Below are 3,115 nucleotides of genomic sequence, written 5' to 3'. Positions count from 1 at the left end.
AAAAAAAAAGAGAGAGAGAGAGAGAGGCAGGGATTCCAGCAGATGGGTGCGCGCGCGCGCCCACACACCGCCCCCAAAAGGAATCTGCAGATTTCTGAGAGTGACGAGCCAAGCAGCTCACACCGTTCTCTGCCTTCTGCTGACCCCCAGGCAGTGAGTGAAAGCAGCTGCAGTCTCCCGAGGTCCCCTGCTGGACAGTGTGCATTGGTGCACCCTCCACTGCCAGGGAATCTGTCTGCTGTCCCACCTGGGGAGGGGACCCAAGAACTGTGCCAGCGTCACAGTCTGCACACCTGCAAGCTGGTGGAATGAAGTTCTGAGACTGGGTTAGGTTCAGTTCTGCTGTGGAAGACTCAGAGGCGACACTCGTGCGGGTGCAGAGAATCCCGCCACGGATGAGACGAGAAGGGAAGGGCGCGAGCAACCACGCCGTCCAGCAGAGAGGTTATGTGTGGCTAAACACTTGTGGGAGTGTTTAAACTGAGTTCTTGTAGGACATCTGTTTTTGCATGTTTCTTCTTTTGCTGTATTGTTTTTGATTCTGTGTGCTCTTTGCCTTTTTTTTTTTTCTACTTGCTGTGATTTAGTTGCTGTCTAGGTTCTTTCCTTTCATCTCCCTATCTAGTTTCTTCATCTCAAGTTCCTGCAGCAATACTAAAATCTTCCTAATTCTTTTCTTTTTTTTGCGGGGGGACCTTGCACTTGTGAGGCGGGCAGTGGCACCACCACTGAGCTAAATCCTTGGCTCTTAATTCTTATTCTCAGAAATAAACTTCTCTCAAGTTATTTATTTATTTGTTTGTTTGTTTGTTTATTTATTTTTGAGACAGGGTCTCATCTCACTACGTAGTTGAGACTGACCTGGAACTCAGTGTGTAGCCCAGGCTGGGCTCGAACTCACAGCGCTCCTCCTGCCTCAGCCTCCCAAGTGCTGGGATTACAGGCGTGCGCCACCACGCCCCATTCTAAAGTTTTTAATTTGCCACACTCTCCTCTAACTCATATACTCTCCTGTATAACCCTATTTCCGCCCATCTTTATTCCCTTGGCTCTCCCTGACCTCACCTAGCCCCTGTCCTTCCACACCTTTTCCACCCTCCACTCATGGTTCTAACGGTCACACAGCTTTTATCCATCTAAAGTACACCTCCCTCCTATATCTCCTCTTCACCCTCACAAGTATTTCTCAGGACCCTCCACACGAACCCTTCATCCCAACTAAAAGTACTCCCACAGACTCCGACTTCATATCATTTTCTTTTCACCTGTCACTGTTGCTCCTACCAGTTTCCCCCTCCAGGCTTATACTCCCTCCTTCACCCCCTTTGGTCTCTTCCCTCCACTTCTCCTACCACACTGCAGAACAACTGCCAACAATAAATGAACACAGTCTACTCAGAGTATTGATAAAGGGTGAAAGTGTAAATGCAGAGTCTATCTTATACAGTGATGTGTGATCAGATTTGTCGATATTGTTATAGCCAGAAGTAATTCTGCAAGGCAGAGAGACAGACAGAATTCAAATTGCTTAAATAAATGAAGGGGTAAATACTGTCTCTGGATGTATAAAGCTAAAAAGACATCATGGGGAGGCAGTATATTCCTAGAAATCATATACTGCCAGCCATGGTGGCGCACGCCTGTAATCCCAGCACTGAGGAGGCTGAGGCAAGAGGATCGCTGCGAGTTGGAGGCCAGCCTGGGCTACATAGAGAGTTCAGGGCCAACCTGAGCTACAAAAGGGAGACCCTACCTCAAAAAAAAAAATCTTTATATAAACTACCAGCACTCCTCATCTTAGTAGACCTCAACCCACAGTACTTCCTCAAAAAATAAATAAGGAAAAATAAAAACCGTATAAACACACACATAATATCATGGGAAAGCAAGGCAAAAGAAGACCAGCAAGGTCTCCCAAGTATTCTAGGGCAGATCAAGGTGGCACAAATGGATAGGGAAGTAAGTACCAGGTAGTGGAGCTTTATGAAAGTTTGGGTAAGAGATGGAGAAGGCAGCAGTTTCAAAGAGGAAGAACCCCAGAGTGTATGGAATGATCACTCAAAATGCCAGTGTGGATTTGGGATAAACAAAAAGTTGGAGGAGCTGACCAAAACAGTTCAAAACATGAAAGACAAATTCACCAAATCTATAGGATCCATGAAAAGGTGTCAGAAACACCTGAAATAAAAATGTGTAGAATTCATAAATAGCAGAAATGCCAGTGTGAAGACAGAACGCCTGAAATTGAGGACAAAATAATAAATATTACGAAGTACTTAGAGAAGCCACACACACACACACACACACACACACACGCACGCGCACACACACACACACACACACATATGCACAGAGAACAAACAACAAAAGCATCTAACAGCTACTAGATGACACTAGGAAGACCGACCTAAGGCTAACTGAACTTATTGAAAAGCTAGGACATAACAAAAGATGGAATTATTAGTGTTTACATAAATCATAATAGAAAATTTCCCAAATAGGACAAAAGAGTTCAACACATAAATGAGGCTTCCAGAACACAACTGTGATGAAAAAAGCTCACCAAGATGTCATTATTATTATTTTTTTTTTTTGGTACCTGGGATTGAACTTGGGTCCTTGCGCTTGCAAGGTAGGCCACCAAACCACTGAGCTAAATCCCCAGCCCAAGATGTCATTATTAAATTATCAGATATTTTGGGAGGTGTTTTTGAGACAGAGCCTCACTATGTAGTTGAGACTGACCTGGAACTCACCGTGTAGCCCAGGTTGGTCTCAAACTCACAGCAATCCTCTTGCCTCAGCCTCCCGAGTGCTGGGATTACAGGTGTGCGCCACCACGCCTGGCTTTTTTTTTTTAGACAGCTTCTCACTATGTAGTTCAGGCTGGGCCTGAACTCACAGTGATCCTAAAAGTGATCCTCCTGCCTCTGCTTCCTGAATACTGGATTACCGACCGGTAACACACAACCATACCTGGTTGAATTACCAGATGTTTAACAAAAAACCTAGAATTTTATTTATTTTTTGGAAAAGCATAAAATTTATCTCTGCAGAAAGGCATGAGTGTACTCAGATATGAAGCTGCAGGAGGTTTTGTTTTTTTTCTTTGGAA

General features: G+C 44.6%; 1 protein-coding gene across 1 annotated transcript in view; it reads left to right on the top strand.

The window, feature by feature from the left end:
- Tmprss12 (transmembrane serine protease 12) overlaps positions 1-3,115 on the top strand; it is a 20,866-nt gene that overhangs the window by 10,757 nt on the left and 6,994 nt on the right. Inside the window, exon 5 of the mRNA XM_033763888.1 lies at positions 332-449. Coding sequence (XP_033619779.1) covers positions 332-449 — 118 coding nt within the window. The remainder of the gene's footprint in view (positions 1-331; positions 450-3,115) is intronic.

This window comes from Fukomys damarensis, unplaced genomic scaffold (genome assembly GCF_012274545.1).
Source record: "Fukomys damarensis isolate Sample0158 unplaced genomic scaffold, DMR_v1.0_HiC HiC_scaffold_15, whole genome shotgun sequence".
Lineage (NCBI taxonomy): Eukaryota > Metazoa > Chordata > Mammalia > Rodentia > Bathyergidae > Fukomys > Fukomys damarensis.
This window is presented reverse-complemented; position numbering and strand designations above follow the sequence as displayed.